The sequence below is a fragment of the Hemiscyllium ocellatum genome, chromosome 2 (assembly GCF_020745735.1).
Source record: "Hemiscyllium ocellatum isolate sHemOce1 chromosome 2, sHemOce1.pat.X.cur, whole genome shotgun sequence".
NCBI classification, from domain to species: Eukaryota; Metazoa; Chordata; class Chondrichthyes; order Orectolobiformes; family Hemiscylliidae; genus Hemiscyllium; species Hemiscyllium ocellatum.
In genome coordinates this window covers 27,393,422-27,410,218 of record NC_083402.1, presented here as the reverse complement: position 1 = coordinate 27,410,218, position 16,797 = coordinate 27,393,422, and the positions used below count along the sequence as shown (strand labels likewise).

Here is a 16,797-nt window from a genome sequence, read left to right as displayed (position 1 = left end):
GAGCAGGGAGAGACGATACTGATGTGGACTCTCTGACTGCAAGTGCTGTCCTGCTCAACTGGACAACAGTGAAAGACATTGGAGGTAGATGGCATGGTCAACCATGTCAAAAGCTGAACATATGAACAAGGAATGAGTAGGCCATTCAGCTCTTCAAGCTTGTTCCATAACTCAACAAGATCATCACTGATCTGTTTTTAATCTCAACTCCACATTCCTGCATATCCCCAATAATCTTTCATCCTCTTGGTCATCAAGAATCCATTGATCTCCACCTTAAACATATTTAAAGATTCTACATCCACAGTCTTTGAGGGAAGGGAAATCCAAAGAATCTCAACCATATGAGAGAATTCTGTTTTAAATGAGTGACCCTTATTTTTAAACTGTCTGTCCTTGATTGTCACACAAGAGGAATCCCTCAGGATCTTATATGTTTCAGCCTGTTACAGTGTGCTACACAAACTAGACTGCGTCAGATGAGGAGAGCACTGCCTTTGTCACAGTCACATGGGATGTAATTGTTGACTTTGACAAGATTTACTTCAACTGTCTGGCAGGAAGGGACAAAATTCACGCATGGAGTTTCTGATCAGACGGGCACATGAACTGACAGCACTTTCATAAACTTTGGAGAAGAAAGGGAGGCTGGAGGGGGGTGGTGGTTTACAAAATTTTAAGAGTCAAGGGTCAGAGTTTTGAGGAGAGGGGAAATGATGGCAAATTTGAAGGCAAGGGGGTGGACACTGAACACTGCGGAAATTGCACAGCTTGCATGGTAGCACAAAGAGAAATTGGGTGACCAACAGTTTGATGGGTACAAGGCATTGGGCACAAGAGCTGGGTTTCATAGACAAGATACACTCAGAGTGGGCATGATGTGGGATAGGTGGCAATTCAGAGAATGACGTGAACTCAGGGTAAGGTCTGGGTGAGCGTGACAGGAAATCTGGCCCAGTTGGCTCTGACAGGCAGTGGACAGCAAAATGTATCACTCAACCTTAGTGGCAAAGAAGTGTACATGCTCCAAGTACTTCTTAGTGGAAATGAAGGTGAAGGAGACATGAGGAGGGGTTTAAGAAGATGATTCGCCGTAGAGATTATCTTTGCATTTCAAGATGATCTTGTAAAAGTAAGTAGTTTTAATAGACAAGCAGGACAACCAGATCTAGCAATGCACAGCTAAACTATTTGCCCGTAGCTCAAGGCTATGTCCTTTAGATCTGAGGGGGTGGACATGGTGGCTCGATAAGTGGAGTCACTAGGATAAGAATAAAAGTAATAATTTCAGTGAGGATTCACTGGTGAAACAGTTGCTGTGGCTGCAGAGATGATATGGTGAATGGAAGCTCAAAGGCTAGATGGTTGGGATTTTGCAAGTTATTTAAATAGGAATTGGCAAAGAATTGCTCTCTGGATTAGGGTGCGAGGACAAAACAGACAGAAATCAGATTGGGAGGGGGAAAGTTGGAATGGGTGGAGAATGTAAAAAGAACCAATCAGAGATTTGCGATTGATATGATGGGAGTGAAGTCAAGCTTGTGGTCATGATCATTGCTTGCAGAATTTACATTGAACAAGATTGCTGTAAGAGGTTTAGGAGCCTGAAGCAACCTTGTGATGATGTCATGGAGCTGCACATCACTGAGTATAAATACCACAGAGTGGGCAGAGTTTGAACACTCAGGAAGAACAAGACAACAGATTACATCAGAGCTTTCCACTCTCAGGAAGACATGCTGAGAGCTCACATGGATCTGAACACAATAAAGCAGGCAAGATCAAGAGGGAATAGCAGGGGGTGGGATGAATCCACAGGAAAGGAAGCACAATGGACGAGATGAAGGCATATGGAGGATAGTGGGCTAGTGTAGGTCAGGTGGGCTTGGGTCGGCGCAACATCGAGGGCCAAAGGGTCTGTACTGCGCTGTATTTTTCTATGTTCTATGTTCTATGAAGACTGAAATCACAATGATGAGGAATCGCTCAATATAGAAGAAGCTTGGTCAGAAGATATTTGTGCTTCGAGACTGAGGATTTAAATGAGAGGAGAGTTGGTGTGGAACAAGATGGGATGCGGAAAGGAGAGAAATGTTCCAGTTGAGTAAGGAGACAGGTCAAGGTCTGACTGTAATGACCGTCATGATGGGTGAGCTCGGTAAGTGATAGAAGTATTGCCAAGCAGGGAGGTTTTATTTTACCAAAGGACAGAATATTATAAAATATTATAAGCTGCATTACAAGGTGGTATGGCAACTTTTCTTCTAAGGACCATGAGAAACTATAGAGAGTCGCGTACACAGAAACCAGTCTTCCACTCATCTATACTTCCTGCTGCTTCAGGAAAGCAACAAACATGATCAAAGACCCCTCACACTCCCATTATATTCTCTTTCACCCTCTTCCATCAGGCAGATGACAAAGAAGTTTGAATACAGTTACAAAGAGATTCAAGAATAGTTGGTTCCCTTGTTATCAGATTTTTGAAAGGTTAATTCTGTGTTAATTCAAGTGTTAATTCTGATCTCCCTCTCTGCACTTTCTATGCCGTTATAACACTATTGTGCACTCTGTTCTGCTTTTCTGAGTTTAAAAATGTGTTGCGGGAAAAGCGCAGCAGGTCAGGCAGCACAAGCAAAACAACACTTTTCACTGTATCTTGGTATATGTGACAACAATAAATCAATCAGAAGGAAAACATAAATTTCTTATTATAAGTCCCATTTAATTATAGCATTGCAAGAGAATGCCTTACCAGCCACTTTGTAATTCATCCAATAGTATACCCAACATTCAGGGTTTGGAAAGATGTTCCTCAAACCGTTTTGAAAGTCATGGGGATGATGGTACAATTGTGATCTTGCCAGCTTCTCAATTCCATCACTGAGCCTCCTGAAATTTGCAATATGGACACACATTTGTAACAAAAAAAAATAGTTTCCTTTGCTCTCCTTTATCCCACTACTATCTGTTTATCCAAAAAGAGTGATCCCAAGAGTGCCTCATGATTCCTAGGACATGGTTGTAGTGAAGCAATGTGGATTATAAACCAATCAGACCCACAGGGAACATTTTCAAAAAGACGCTGATTTCTGTCGGGCTCTCCTGATGTTGATGCATGTGTGTGTGTGTGTGCGCGCACGTGTGTGTGTGAGAGTGAGTGAATGGGAATGGCAAGTTGTGTGTGTGTGTGTGAGAGAGAGAGAGAGAGACTGAGTGAATGGGAATGGCAACGGTGTGTGTGTCATGCCTCTGTAAATCACATGGCAAGGGGTCAAAATCGAATTGCAGTCCGAATGAACTAATTGGACCTCAGCTTCTACATTGCAGTGTGCTACCAATTATACTCATAGATTAACCGTAATGTACTTTGTAGCATAAAGAGGATGTAGATTCAGGACACTCACTGACATTATTTCCATGTTTATTGTTGAATCATAGAATTGTTATGGCACAGGAAGTGGCCATTCAGCCCATTGTTTCATAACCCGTTCCTCTAATAAGCTATTTTCTTCTTGCTGTTCAACTGTCTTCACTCTGCAATGTGAAACAGGGAGTAGTCAAATGCAGTGGGATCTGAACACGGTCCAGGCTTTCATTCTTCTTTTACAATGGAAATTATAAATAAAATCCTTGCGTTTTTTTCCCCAAGTTTTGTTAGCCCAAAGAAACAGCAGAATGATTTGGAAAAGAATATTTTAAAATTACTAAGGCATGTATCCAGACTCTTTCTGTTGAACCAGGAGTGTAGACCATAGAGATAGATATAAGATTCAGGGCACTCACTTACGTTATTTCCATGTATATTGTTGAATCACAGAATCACAGAGGTAGATATAAGGGGTAATGTGGTGACTCAGTGATTAGCACTGCTGCCTCACAGCATCAGGGACCTGGGTTCGATTCCAGCCTCGGCTGACTGTCTGTATGAAGTTTGTACACTCTCCCCGTGTCTGCGTGGGTTCCTCCAGGTGCTCCAGTTTCGTCCCACAGTCCAAAGATGTGCAGGTTAGGTGAATTGGCCATGCTAAATTGCCCATAGTGTTAGGTGCATTAGTCAGGGGTAAATAGAGGGTAGGGGAATGGGTTTGGTTACTCTTTGGAGGGTCGGTGTGAACTTGTTGGGCCTAAGGGCCTGTTTCCATACTGTAGGTTAATCTAATGAAAAAAAATTCAATACAGAAAGGTTTAGAACAGAAAACATAAGTGTCATTTTTACACAGTAGGTTGCAAGGATGTGCAATACATCACCATTGTGGATGATTGAAGCAGAAATCAGGTCAAAACTTGATCAGATGAGGAAAGGAAAAGGCTCCTACCATCTTACCAGACCATAGGGACAGCAATGACTGGCAGTAGTTTAACCTGAGGGTCACCACACCTCAGGTGGGGAGGGAAGTTGGGAATGAATCCCTTCATAGGCACCACAGCCTGGGCAGGAATTGAATCCCTGCTGTGAGCATCACTCTATGTAACCAACAGGCTGTCTGGCCGAGTGAGCTAACTAACCCCATAAGGGGACTCAGAAACTGAGCTAGTCACAGGATTAAGACTACTACCTATGGAGGATAAATACTATCTCAGATAGTAGAAGACATTATTCTATCAACTGGTTTATTGGAAATTCTAAATATTATGCCATAATTTCCTTTCTAGCAAAGTTGCGACTCTGAGGTAAAAATTTTTATCTGCTCGTACCTCACTCAGAGCAGCATCTATCAGACCCAAGCAGTGCATGTTGAAAGGCCATCCAATTACTTGGGGCCACATAGTGAAGTGGATATATGCTCTTATGCCAACATTTTAAAAATAAACTTTCTAATAGGAGCATAAAACAGTTGGAACAATAGCTAATATTCTCCCTGGGAAATGAAAGAAATGTTACAGAATTTTTAATGCAGACCAAAAAGGGCTTAAATTAACTGCCTCACAAACATGACTACACAAATTTATATTTATTCCACAAAAATTAACAGATTAAGAAGGAAGAACTATTCGAGATCTCTTCTGTCATTCATCGAGTACACAGAAAGGGAAGGTAGCAATGAGGGGTGACACAGTGGCTAACACTGCTGTCTCACAGCACCAGGGACCCAGGTTCAATTCTAGCTTTGGGTGACTGTCTGTGTGGAGTTTGTATGTTCTCTTTGTATCCATGTGGGTTTCCTCTCACAGTCTAAAGATGTATAAATGAGGTGGATTGGCCATGGGAAGTTGCCCTGTAGTGTGCAGGTTAGCCATGGTAAATGTGCAATTATAGGGTAGAGAGAGGCTGGGTCTGTGTGGGATGATCTTTGGAGAGTTGGTGCAGACTTGATAGGGATTAGAGAAGGATGTTGAGGCAGTTTAGAGGCTGGGATTTGTTTATTTGCAATTCATTATGGGACAGTGCCATCGATGGATTCACTGTGGACCTTGTAGATATGACAAAAAAATTTAGTCACCACCAAGACACCCTGGATGTCACCTCATGGTCAGGACTGGACGCATCTGAGATCAAGCTTATTCAGATCTTTTCCAATCTTAAAGATTCATTGAGATGGCAGGTGGGATCCTGTGCTGGGGCTCATTTGCTCCAATTGTATTTCTTTTCTTTTGTTTTCTCTTGCATTTTTTCTTTCCTTTATACTTACTTCCCTTTACTACCATAGACGGCAATGATGAATCCCAGTGTGGAACGCGTGCGCCCAGCATGGACCTTGTGGTGGCAGTGAGTGGGCCCTTGTTTACTTTGCCGGAGAGTGCACAGGATCTGGCATTGGAATGAGCTGCTGCTACATTGGCAACGGCAAGGTAAGATGGCGCTGGAGGATTGGTGACTTTGTCATTGGTTGGGTCCAGCGCAGGTGGCAGTGAAGTGGCGATGGAAGGGCATCGTGACAACATTGACGAGATTGTCCCAGCAGCGAGAGATGTGACTCTGACGTTGGCAGGTACAGTGCAGGTGGTGACGGAGGAGAATTGACCCAGCAGTGAAAGATGGCACCTGAAGAGTGACGACTTCAATGTTAGTTGGGTTCAGTGTAAATGATGGTGAGGTGCTGGAGGAGGGATGGTAGCTTAGATGTCATTAATAATGAACTGGCTCAGGATTGATGGACTCAATTTAAGCTCTACCCTTCTATTTTTTTCTTGTTCTTAAAACTTTTCAAAATGGCACCAAATCGTGGCAACAGTGGAAAAGTTATTCAATTTGTTTTACTGCTTTTAGACTATATAAATCAATACCTGGTGCTGTTTTGCAGGGATTCTGGACACTTCTCCGGGGATGGTGGAACTCCATTGCAAAACCCTTTTTGTCTATAAACCAAGGATGTCCAGTTTGAAAGCAGCTACCACATGGTCTAGTTTATTGTGCCATTGGATCTTGTATTTGGTGGTACTAATTCTGCTTTATTTCAGTAAATACATCCTTCTTGCTCTTTTTAAAACAGAACACAATGATGAACCTTCTTATGTAGCAGTCACTGGTACACAGTGGTCAATTATACAATACTAAGCAAGCTTTTTAGTCATAGTTCAGAGGAAAAATATTTAGGATAATTTATATGAGTGTGGGGATCAGATATTCAATCCTTTTTCACCTGCCATGTGCTTTATTGGCCATTGATGTATTAAAATGATTGTAAGTTATTTGGGTTTTATGAAGACTCCCTGTGCAGTAAAATATCTTGAGAGATGCACGGCCGTAGCTCCTTAAAACTGGCAACAAGTGGAGAAAGTGATTAAGAAGGCATGTGGCATGCCTACCTTCATTGGTCGGGGCACTGAGTAAAGAAGTTGGCAAATGATTTGCAACTGTATAAAGCTTTAGTTAGGGCACGTTTTGATTATTATATGCAGCGCTGGTCACCACACTGTAGGAAGGATGCTGAGGCTTCGGAGAGGATGCAAAAGAGGTTTCTCGGGAGTTTGCCTGGATTGGAGTGCGTTAGCTATAAGCAGAGGTTAGGCAAACTTAAATTGTTTATTCTACAGCATTGGAGGCTGAAGAGGCGACCTCACAGAAGTATTCAAAATTATAAGCGGCATGGATAGAGTGGATAGTCAGAGGCATTATCACAAGATGGAAATATCAAACACTAGGGGGCCTAGGTATAAGGTGAGAGGGGAAACTCAAGGAGATGCACAAGGCAAGTTACTTTTTCATCGAGAGTGGTAGGTGCCTTGCACTGCCTGGGGAGGTGGTAGAAGCAGAGACAACAGCAGTGTTTCAAAGGCATTTAGACAGACACATGAGCAGGCAGGGAATAGATGGATCATGTGCAGGCAGATGGCATTAGTTTAGAAAGGCAGCACGATTAGAGCAGACATGGTGGGCCGAAGGGCCTCTTCCCATGCTGTACTGTTCGATGTTGTCAATAAAATATGGTTCTTCTCACAACCCTCAAAGGATTTCCCAAAGTGCTTTGCAACCAATGTTGTAATGTAGGCAGCCCTGCAAAGTTTTGCACAGCAAGGTCCCAAATACGGGGGAGGGCAAAGGCCCTTCAGCCCATTGTATCCATGCCTGTCGAATACATCCATCTAACTATTTCATTTCCATTTTACTGCCAGGACCATGTGTGCCTTGACATTGCAAATGCACAACAAAATACAACAAATTTTTATTAACTGGCACCTATGGAACCAGGAGTGAGCTGGTTCATCAAGAGGTCCACATAATTAATGTAAAAACACACTAAGTAATAGAAACATAATTCAGGGGTTAGACACATTGTTGTTACATCTTAATTGCAGCATAACTCACTTAAATAACAATATAACTTTGCCTTAAATGGAACTTACCAGCAGACAGCCTTTTTGTTTGCACCTTCAGTTGACTACTCAGACATCACTGAGATCATAATAATATGAAAACTTTTGATATTTTAGGTTGTACTGATTGGAACGAGGGCCAAGTGGATCTCATTGACTATGAGTTCCTTGAATGGGGCTGTTAACTTGCTAACAGATATAAACAAGGGATTCCCCCGTCCAACTCTATTTTGATTTAGTCCCTGCCCTCCCCTTCACTGTTTGTTCACACAGCATTGCCCTTTGATGTGAAGGGCACTGCTCGTCACAGGCCACTCGGGTGTTTTCCTACTTTTCCTGGTGGTGGAAATTAAATAAAGATTTGTGCACTTTATGTCTCTCACTGTGTCTCACAGCTGCACACACCATGGGTGCTGGGGTTAAAAGAAAAAAAAGGGATTCCCCCGTCCAACTCTATTTTGATTTAGTCCCTGCCCTCCCCTTCACTGTTTGTTCACACAGCATTGCCCTTTGATGTGAAGGGCACTGCTTGTCACAGGCCACTCGGGTGTTTTCCTACTTTTCCTGGTGGTGGATATTGAATAAAGATCTGTGCACTTTGCGTCTCTCACTGTGAAAAAGAAGAAAAAAGGAAAAAAAAAAACAGAAGTGTGCTTTGCCCTTTGGTGTGAAGGGCACTGCTTGTTACCTGCCACTCGGGTGTTTTCCTATTTAAAAAAAGAGAAAAGAAAAAAAATAAAATAAAATAAAAACCAGGATTATGATCACACAGCATTGCCCAAAAAAAAACAAGGGATTCCCCCGTCCAACTCTATTTTGATTTAGTCCCTGCCCTCCCCGTCAAAAAAAACCACGAAAGATATGTTAGAGCCTGGGTGTCTAAAGAAAATAAAATAAAATGGTGTCTCTACCGCAGTTAGGCAGTAGTGTGGGAGGAAAAAAGAAGAAAAATAAACAGGAGTGTGAGAGACTCTGAAAAAAAAGAAATTTAAAAAAATAAACAAGAGATTCAGAGAGTCTCCTCATCCTAGGCACTGGCTCTGAGCTGGCTGGTCAGAACTCATGTACCGTGCATGTTTAAATAAAGGGTAACTTAATGATGGAATACCGGGTTCTGTACAGTTATTTCACAGGCATATAATTTTTGTCAATTTATTGAGAGTGCCTATTCATAATATGCCAGATAAAACCAACTTTGATGTAATTCTGACATGTTACAAAGGTGTCTGCCTCTACCAGCCTGAAAACTAGTGAGTTTCAGATTCCCACCATCCTCAGAAAGAAAACGGTTTTCCTCACATTTCCCTGAAACCATATGCCCCAAATATTTGCCAAACAGACAGAGGGAGGGATTCTTGCTCTTTTTTCATAAAGATTGGCCATAGAAGATTTTATACAAACATGAGGGGACAAACAGGAGCTTTCACCACTAAAAAGTGCACCACTATCAACAGTGAAGCACACTTATCCAGGTAAGTTGGCATGAAATAATAGCTGAATCATTGTGGTCAATGTTTTTGTTTATATAGATAGATTTGCAGTTTCCTTGCATATGTTGAGAACAATTTGCTGCAATTGTTTTGCTCCAGTCTCTCATGCGTCACAAGTTCTGCATTAAATCAAATTCCTTTTTATCGTTCAAACCTCAAGTCAACTTAACTTCAAGAATGGATGAAAATACTCCTCAAGGCAGCTTTACAAGTGAGTAATGAACTTTCAAGAGTAGTGCAAAAGATGACCTTGGAAAATCTCATTTCCCCCCTTCCATCTAATTAAAAATCAGCTTGCAAGACAGCCACTGTATTTTAAAGATTTTATTTTCAAGTATAAACTTCTTTGAAACACTTTACATAAATTAACATCTTTTGAGACTAGTATCTGATGAACAGTAAATTGGAATTCATATAAAAACTCCATAAGGTACTGGTCTCACACACTTTACAAAAAAGAAAAAAAAAATTCCTTTGCTTTGCTGTGAGGGTGATCTTGTACGTTTGTGTAACTTCCCAAGGCAAATCCCATGGCATTGCAAAAAGTAAGAAGAGCAACTGTCTCTTGTTGTCAGAGTCAATACTACTTTGCACAAATTGTCATTGTATAAAGCAGCACAGTTGAAAACAGGAGGAGGCCCTCCACTCCACAATACAGTGATGAAACTGTTGAGTTTGTTCTGTGCCACAGGTCCAATGTGTTTACAGCATTTACTGTGAAGAAAGAGTAAGACTATTTCTGGTAAGCAAAGATTACTCATGTCATAATACACAGTTTCTGTATCCGGACACTGATTCTAATGCTTATTACAGTGTTTCTTAAACAACAGAAAACAGTCAACAGATTTGGCCAAGTACAAAACAGTTAAGCTTTCCTTTTTACATGTTAGTCCAACTTTGTGTCTGAATGTAGTGTCAATCAACTGTAAACAATTAATTTTTGAAGCAGTTGACAATCCTGTTTATCAAGGGTGTTTTGAAGTTTCTGTTTGTAGGAACCATGTTGTTCCATCTTTGTAGGCTCCAGCCGAGTAGGAAAAGAAAAGAGTTCCAACAAGTTCAACAGCTCTAGGAAAGAACATGTGCTACAAATAGATCTGGACAGAAGTCTATCTCAAGGTTCAGTTACATTTCAGTTTCCTCAGTTAACCATGTGTTAACAAAGGGCAGCAAAACTAATATTCTGTTCTCCCAGAAAAAGAAGACAGTGTTAAGTTTATCTCTTTGGCAGCCACCAACTAGCCTGTGTGTTACCTCTTTCCTATTTCGTTCTGTCTTAAGAACTGAATATTGTTTGCACTGTCTGCTAGCTCTGGATATTGCTCCACAGAGAGTACATAGTACCCATCATATCCTTGCACCTTGGCAGCGCTCAGCAGCTGTCGCTTCTCTCCTTCTGTCCATAATCTGATTCCTTCCTCACCATCTCTCACTCTCTGCTGTTCTCTGGTCCAAGCACTCACCAGAGCTCTCTGCCTGGCCTGTTCCAGTATCCGAACCTTCTCCTCATCCAGGGTCGTCCCGTAGCGAACGTGGAGGGACAAAGCGCTGTACTGTATTTCGACATCGGCAAACCTTCGAGTCCTGCCACTCACCACAGCCGTGGACTGGGAAACAGTGATGTTGATGCCATTCTCTAATGCCTTGCGTCCGCTTGTCAGCCGCAGAGTGCCAAGGTCACTTTCAGGTGAAGCAGTTTTGATGAAGTAGTGAGTGTCCTTGCCCTCGATTGTATAATGCAAGTTGTCCAAGTAGTATGCTCCATTTAGCACGGCCGCAACTTTAATGCAGTCTTCGTTTGCAATGTTGAGCACATTGGTTGTCACTTTTCCTTGATTCAATGCAAGCATGACCCCCTTGCCAACCAGAGACTTGACCGTTCCAAACCAGAGCCATGGCTTCTGTCCACTGGCTTGATGTTTGCCTGTCTGAATTTCTGGCATTTTCCCCAGGCCCATGAAAGCCTTTGCTTGTCTCGCTATGGTTTGTTGTACTCCAGAAAAAAACTAGAAACAAGTACAAAAAAAAATTTCAAGTATTACTTTTGAGTGCAGATAAAATTCTTTTGCACACTGAAACAAAACACAATAGATAAACTACCCTTTTTTTTGTAAAACATTGTTTTTCCTATTTAATGTATGAGGAAAGCATAATGCAAAGATGTATCTCCAAACACAAATACAGCTCTAAAGTAACATCAATACCATGTGTAAATGTAAATCAATGGGGAGATCTGAGGTCATCCCATTTGGACTTAAGAAGGATAGATCAGAATATTTTCTGAACAGTGAGAAGCCAGCAATGCAGAGCAGAAGAAAGATGAGGGCACCATGTATCAACATTACAAAGAACTGAAGGACAGGTACAGTAGATAACGTAAAAGGCTAATGAGTGGATGGCCGTTATTCAAATACAAAATTGTGCGACAGTTGTCTGAAGCCCTACTCTACAGTAATGAGTTCAGTTCTAAAAATTTCACCCGAGGAAGGATGCAATGGTCTTATAGGGGTTGTGGTGCAGATTTAACAAAGTCTGGGACTGAAGATTTAAATTAAGAGGATTGGTTGCAGCAGATGTAATGTATACAATTTCTAAAAGGCAATTGGTCAGGCACTGCACGTAAAGTCTTACTTAACAAAGTAAGAGTCCATGGTACCGAGGGTAGAATATTTGAATGGACTGAGGATTGTCCAATTATTAGAAGACAGATAAGTGGAACATTTTCAGTAATAGTCATGCATAATGAAGGGAGTGCCACGGAGATCAGTGTGACAATTCTTTACAATATATATTAATGACTTAACTAAGGGAAGTTACTGTACTATTGCCCAGTTTGCAGTTGACAAAAAAGTAATTGTGAGGGCAAGTGGAGGAGATGACTTGGATAGTCTGCACGGGGACACATTAAATGAGTGAACAAAAACTTGGCAGATCGAATTTAATGAGGGGAAACGTGAGGTTATGCACTTTGTTAGACAGAATAGGTCAACTGAATATTATTTAAAGGAGAAACAGTACAGAGGGATTTAGGGGATCATTGGGCAAGAATCATAAAAGGTAGCATCCAAGTTCAGCAAATAATGTTGGGCTTCATTTCAAAGGCAATGGAACAAATAAAAGAAAACTACACAAGGCACTAATTGGATCACAGCTGGAATACTGTGGACAGCTTTAGGTCCTTAACATCAGAGGCACTCCAGAGAAACTTCACCAGGTTGATCCTGGGTCTGGAGTGGATTTTCTTATGAGCAGAGATTGAGCAGGCTGGGCCTGTACACATTTGTGTTTCAGAGAATATCAGATTCTTAGCAGGCTTTCCAGGGTGCATACAGAGATGTTATTCCCCCCCATACTGGGAGAGTCTAAGACCAGAGGGCATAAACTCAGAGCAAAGGGTCACCCAGTTAGGACAGAGGTGAGGAGGAATTTCTTCTCTCAGTAAGTCTGTGGAATTCTTTACTTCCATCAAACATTTCATTTTGAGAGGAATGATAAAAGGCAGAGACACGACAAGAAGCCCTAGTTTCCATCTGCAAACAATATTACGAACAATAAATCAATCAACCAGTGGAAAATAGCGGCCGATAAAATTCCTTCTAAATAGGCGGCATGCTTTATAAAAGATCAATTAAAACAATTTAACATCTGTTTTGTCAGTTGCAGTGCTGTATTATTTAATTAAATGAAAGACAAATTATGGTAGTTTCAAACTATTAAACAACGTGCCTGCAACTAATTTAGTTTTGCTCATGAGATAAATCTTTCACAACATGAAGTATCAGCAATTTACCTCTGACCATCAAGGACAATAATCTGCAATGTTAAGGAAACAATTCCTCAATGACTACTGCAAAGATTCCACTGGCTTAGACTAGCACAGTGTGTGTGTGTGTGTGTGTGTGTGTGTGTGTGTGTGTGTGTGTGTGTGTGTGTGTGTGAATCTGAACTAACAGGATGGGATTGAACTCCACCATGTGTACCTAGCCAACTGTGAAACTGGGATAACAGCAGGTAAATCTAGGTCAATAGTGAGGCAGGTTTCATTGTTCAAACTTTCTCTCATTATGGGAGGGAGAAATGATAAAGACACAGCGTCTAACCTCATAGGCAAAAAAAAACAGGTTTGTCATATTTAATTAAGCCTTTGTTTTTCCACAAAATACCTTTATACCAGTACTTGAAGTTGTTTCTTCTTGATAGTCAATAACTAGCACCATTTCACAATAGGTTTGTGTTATTTTTCAATTATTAATGGTTAAGCAAGCGAGGAATTAAAATGCAGTTTGAGTGCAGTTAGCTGTCAACAATTTCTGTAAGGAAGAAAGTCAAGGGTTTATAGTATAAACTTACACTTATATATGTGTGAATGCTTTGACTAAAAGGCTTTTCAACCAGATACATAGCTATGCTTTAAAATGGTTTAGTTTTGTAACTTCAAGGTGTTGGAGAAAAAAAAGAAGTCCATATGGCCTTTGGAAACTATAGTTTTTAGATAACAACTGTTATTATGGAGTCACATAGGGTCCTTTTAGTTAAAGGCTATTGATCGATTTTCGAAGAAATCATGACAGTTGGAATGATTGTTAATTACTGGGAGGTAGACTCTAACAAGACACATAAATTGCTCACTGATGCCACCTTGGCTTGTTAAAAGATCTGGGGAATTGGTAAGCTAAGAGGAAAAAAAGGTGATTACAAAGTGATTGGCACATCAAAGAATGAACAAGAGAGAGCAGGAATTGATTCATTAAGATGACAATTATTTTTAAAGAAACCAGTCAGGAGTTGGGCAGACATTATCTAGCCAATACAAGAGTGACCATGGGTTGTTCATGTATGAGAATGCTAAGGTGCCTCTTGAGTGCTTTTGTGGAATCAGTGGTAATGCCTCTATCTCTAGCCAGGTGACCTGTGTTCAAACTCAACCTGCTCCAAGGATGTGCAATAACATCTTTGAACAGATTGATTAAAAACCATCTTCAAGGAGTGACTACGATTAAGAAGTGGTGATTCTTCGTGGTTTGATAGGCAAGGAAGGAAGAATGAAAACAGGATGGAACTTATATCAGATAGGATAAGATAAGAGACAAGTACCTAGTCAACCAATGGGATGAACTGGCATCCTGAAGTAAATGAATGAAAACAACAACCCTTATTATGAATTATTTCTTCTGCATTTGTTCTGATAAACTTAATAAGTTCTGTAAACATTGTGAAAACATGTTTATATATGAAATGGCTCTTGTAACTAATCAGAACTAGTAAATGCACATTTGCTCATGCTAACTCATTTTCTAATTGTAATTGATATAAGTCTTACAATTAAATTTAAAGTGAACCCCAAAATCTTATAGGGGAGGTGCTGATGACTATATATCTGCTTAAGCAGCTGAGTTATTGTCCTATCAACACCATGACATTAACTCTGCCCTCAGATGGCAAAGGTTTGTTTGCTCTTCAATATTTTGTCACTGGCTGAAAATGTTGATGAATCTTACCGGTTCATCGTCCCATTCTTGACTCTTTATAAGTTCATATGAAGGTTCTTCCAGGCCCTGCTTAGGTACAGGAAAACCAGGAATAACATTGTGGAGTTGGAACCCAAACATCAGTAGCCAACTGTTGATATCTGCGTGGACAACATAATATTGACAAGGAGAATACAACAAAGATATCAGACATTTTCAGAACAGATGGAGCTCAAGTACAAACAGGATGTATGTTATATTGTGATACACACTTGACACATTAGCAGTTTTGAAGTAATAAACTCTTGTATTATGTGAAAGTTCCAAAAAGAATACTTCTTCACAATCATCTTTTCTGTCATGCTGCTATGTGTGGCAGTGGACAGAGGGCACTACAGTGGGGGTGGGGGTATGTAGCAGTGGTGGTGAGGATAGTATACTGTACAGTCAGGGGTGGGGGGGGGTGTTGGGACATTAGAAAATATTTACCAGGGGAGATGTCAGGATGGTTCTTTGTATCTGATTGAACACCAAAATGCAATCCTTTCAGCTAGTATTTCTTTTCCTCTTCCGTTTCTGCTCATCTTTCCTATCTTGAAGGCACTCACTCTCTCGCTACTGTTGTCAAGTGGGGGGAACTGGGAGCTGCTTACCTATATTCCCAAATTCCTGAAATCACACCTGGTCTCACTGGATATATATACATAGAGACTAGAGAAGGAAATCAAACCAATTACTCTCTTCTACATGAGAACAATTCAGCCAATTGCAATGATACAATGATATGTTTAATACACTTCTGCAGTGAAGCCAACTGTAGTCGATATTTATATTATTTTGTTTGGATCTTTTAGTGATCCATGGTTTAAACAAATCCACCATTATAAGTGAAACATCGATAAATGCTTTAATACCGTCAATAAACTATTGAAAATTAACCTGCCTGGATGCACAGCTCTTAGTAAAATATTCTTTATGAATAGATTAAACTGCATTCTAATATGTTCAGCAAGTTTTCTTGTCAACTGATTAAGGTGTCATTCCCCACACCTACCACTCTCAGTGGAAAGAAACAACCTCTGACATCTCTCCTAAATCTTCCTCCAATTACTTTAAAATTATGCCCCCTCATGATAGCCATTTTGCCCTGGGAAAACATCACTGGCTATCCACCTATCTATGCCTCTCATCTCATCATCTTGTACACCTCTATCAAGTCACCTTTCATCCTTCTTTGCTCCAATGACAAAAGCCTTATCCCCCTCAACCTTTCTTCACAAAACATGTCTTCCTGTCCAGGCAGCATCCTGGTAAATCTCCTCTGCACTCTCTCTAAAGCTTCTACATCCTTCCTATAATGAGAAGACCAGAACTGAACACAATATTCCAAGTGTGATCTAACCAAGGCTTTAAAGAGCTGCAGCATTACCTCACAGCTCTTAAACTCAATCCCGCTGCTAAAGAAAGCCAACACACCATATGCCTTCTTAACAACCCCATCAACTTGGGTGGCAACTTTGAGGGATCTATAGACGTGGACCCCAAGATCCCTCTGTTCCTCCACACCAAAATACCTGCCTTTAACCTTGTAATCTGCATTCAAATTTGACCTTCCAAAATGAATCACCTAATACTTTTCCAGGTTGAACTCCATCTGCCACTTCTCAGCCTAGCTCTGCATCCTGTAAATGTCCCGTTGCAACAGTCCTCAACACCATTCACCACTCCACCAAACTTCATGTCATCAGCAAACTTACTAACCCACCTTTCCGCTTCCTCATCAAAGTCAGTTATAAAAATCACAAAGAGCAGAAGTCCCAGAACAGATCCCTGCGGAACACAACTGGTCACCGAGTTCCAGGCTAAATAATTTCCATCTAATACCAACCTCTGTCTTCTTTGGGCCGGCCAATTCGTAATCCAGACAGCCAAATTTCCATGTATCCTTACTTTTCTCCTTACTTTCTGAATGAGCTTACCATAAGGAACCTTATCAAATACCTTGCTAAAAGCCATGTACACCACATCTACTGCTCGACCTTCAGTGTGTTTTGTCACATCCTCAAAGAATTTAATAAGGC

The 16,797-nt window shown here is 40.9% G+C and overlaps 1 protein-coding gene across 8 annotated transcripts in view; it reads right to left on the bottom strand.

The window, feature by feature from the left end:
- Positions 1 to 9,601: 9,601 nt before the first annotated feature.
- LOC132822044 (teneurin-3) overlaps positions 9,602 to 16,797 on the bottom strand; it is an 822,914-nt gene continuing 815,718 nt past the window's right edge. For all 8 annotated transcript variants that reach the window (XM_060835055.1, XM_060835070.1, XM_060835085.1 and 5 more), the window contains 2 exons: positions 14,747 to 14,877; positions 9,602 to 11,254 (listed from right to left, as the gene is read on the bottom strand). In XM_060835055.1, the coding sequence (XP_060691038.1) occupies positions 10,499 to 11,254; positions 14,747 to 14,877 (887 nt within the window). In that variant the 3' untranslated portion in view covers positions 9,602 to 10,498. The remainder of the gene's footprint in view (positions 11,255 to 14,746; positions 14,878 to 16,797) is intronic.